At 38.2% G+C, this 1666-nt stretch overlaps 1 protein-coding gene across 1 annotated transcript in view; it reads right to left on the bottom strand.

The window, feature by feature from the left end:
* Positions 1-1666, bottom strand: part of LOC107730599 (C-type mannose receptor 2-like) — a gene marked incomplete at its 3' end in the record, with an annotated part of 42121 nt that overhangs the window by 38074 nt on the left and 2381 nt on the right. Inside the window, exons 3-5 of the mRNA XM_016541459.1 lie at positions 1150-1188; positions 902-1066; positions 654-842 (exon numbers count right to left, since the gene is read on the bottom strand). Coding sequence (XP_016396945.1) covers positions 654-842; positions 902-1066; positions 1150-1188 — 393 coding nt within the window. The remainder of the gene's footprint in view (positions 1-653; positions 843-901; positions 1067-1149; positions 1189-1666) is intronic.

Genomic DNA, 1666 nt, shown 5'->3' with positions numbered 1-1666 from the left:
TTCAGCGAGAGCGGGATCAACAAGCCCTGTGCTATCACACAGCGGCGCAGTCAGTCAGTGAGCGCCGTAACAGATGACGTCTATAAATAAACTACACAGAACCCCACTATTCGGACAAATATACATAATGAAAAGATGATACAAAATTTAATACCTTGGAAAATGGCATTTAAGACTTTTTAATACTTTTTAAGGGCCTTAATGTTCTCTAAATTGATTTATCACCTTTTAATACTTTTTAAGACCCCGCAGACACCCTGTACATGGAGCAGACTCAAGTTAATCTACATATGAAAAACAAAGCCCTTGTAGGTTTGTGTTGAGATTCTGAAGGCTGAAAATATCAAGTGACCTCTAGTCACTACTGTATGTTTATTATTAATAATATAAGATCAATTTAGATCTCTAGGATTTTTAGGCTCTTTACTTACAAGTTTTCATTGTGACAAATTATCATATAGATAACAAAAGATCAAAGTGTGTTCAGTGAATTAAGTCTTTTCTTTGCCAAATATTGTGTTGATACAGACATTCAAAACTGAAAGTGTGACAAATATCCACAGTCTATTCTAAATTCACGACCAAATTAAACAGTCATGCTGTTTAGTATTCCATTAAAACCTGGTATATGGTGCATCTAAAAATGAACTCACTGTTGTAACAGATGAAATGTCGGGTATTACTACATGGTATATCATGCCACTGTCCATTGAACATCATAGCACAATAACTGCCTTCTGGTTGTCCAGTTCCCCAGTTCAGATAGAGTACAGGTTCACCTGAAGACCACTGCCATTCATCACGACCCGTCCTCTGCAGCCCAATCCAGACAAACCGAAAACCTCCACCGTTCACACATCACGACCCGTCTTCTGCAGCCCGATCCAGACAAACTCAACACCTTCATCATTCACACTCTTCTTCAGCTCGTTCATGTCGTTCATGTTGTCAACGGTGGCCAGATCTGTGTAATTCTCTCTGCAGTATCTCTGAGCTTCAGTCCAGTTCTTGTTCTCATTTATAAAGTGATACTGACACTGAACACATTCAGACACGGAGCAGAGAGCTGTGAAAGAGAGGTTTGATCCTGTTCTGAAAAGCATTAAATCAAAGCCTAATGAAACTAAATAAAACCTCAAACACACTCACCAATGAGAAGAAGAGTGAAATACAAAGTCTGGTCCATTTCTAAGGAAGAAAAATATAGATAAATATTCACATTTTGGTGTGAAACATGATTTCAGTGATAATTAAAAACAGAAACATACATGCACCGTACACAATGATTAAGACAATTTTAACACATCAGAAGTCTAATTCTGGTTAAAGAATGAACATGTGAGTTGTTCTTACTTTAGAGGTCGTGTGTCTCTGTCCTGAGTCTGATGTTTCTGTCTGCAGCTTCAGACTGTGTGATTAATATATCTGCTCTCATCCGTCATTCAGCACGTCACTTTATTTGTATATTACTCAAAACAAAAGCCCTTTACATTTTTCTTCCTCGTTCTCACATGTCCACATTTTACTCTGTGTTGGTATAGAACTGGAGGGCCAGAGCCCTGCAGAGTTTTGTTCCAACCCTGCTCCAAAACACATCCCAGGTAGTTTTCAAATAAGCCTGAAGGACTTGATTAGTTGAATCAGGTGTGTTTAATTAGGGTTGAAT

This window comes from Sinocyclocheilus rhinocerous, unplaced genomic scaffold (genome assembly GCF_001515625.1).
Source record: "Sinocyclocheilus rhinocerous isolate Xijiao unplaced genomic scaffold, SAMN03320098_v1.1 scaffold1240, whole genome shotgun sequence".
NCBI classification, from domain to species: Eukaryota; Metazoa; Chordata; class Actinopteri; order Cypriniformes; family Cyprinidae; genus Sinocyclocheilus; species Sinocyclocheilus rhinocerous.
The sequence above is the reverse complement of the archived record's forward strand: the minus strand, read 5'-3'. Positions and strand labels throughout refer to the sequence as shown.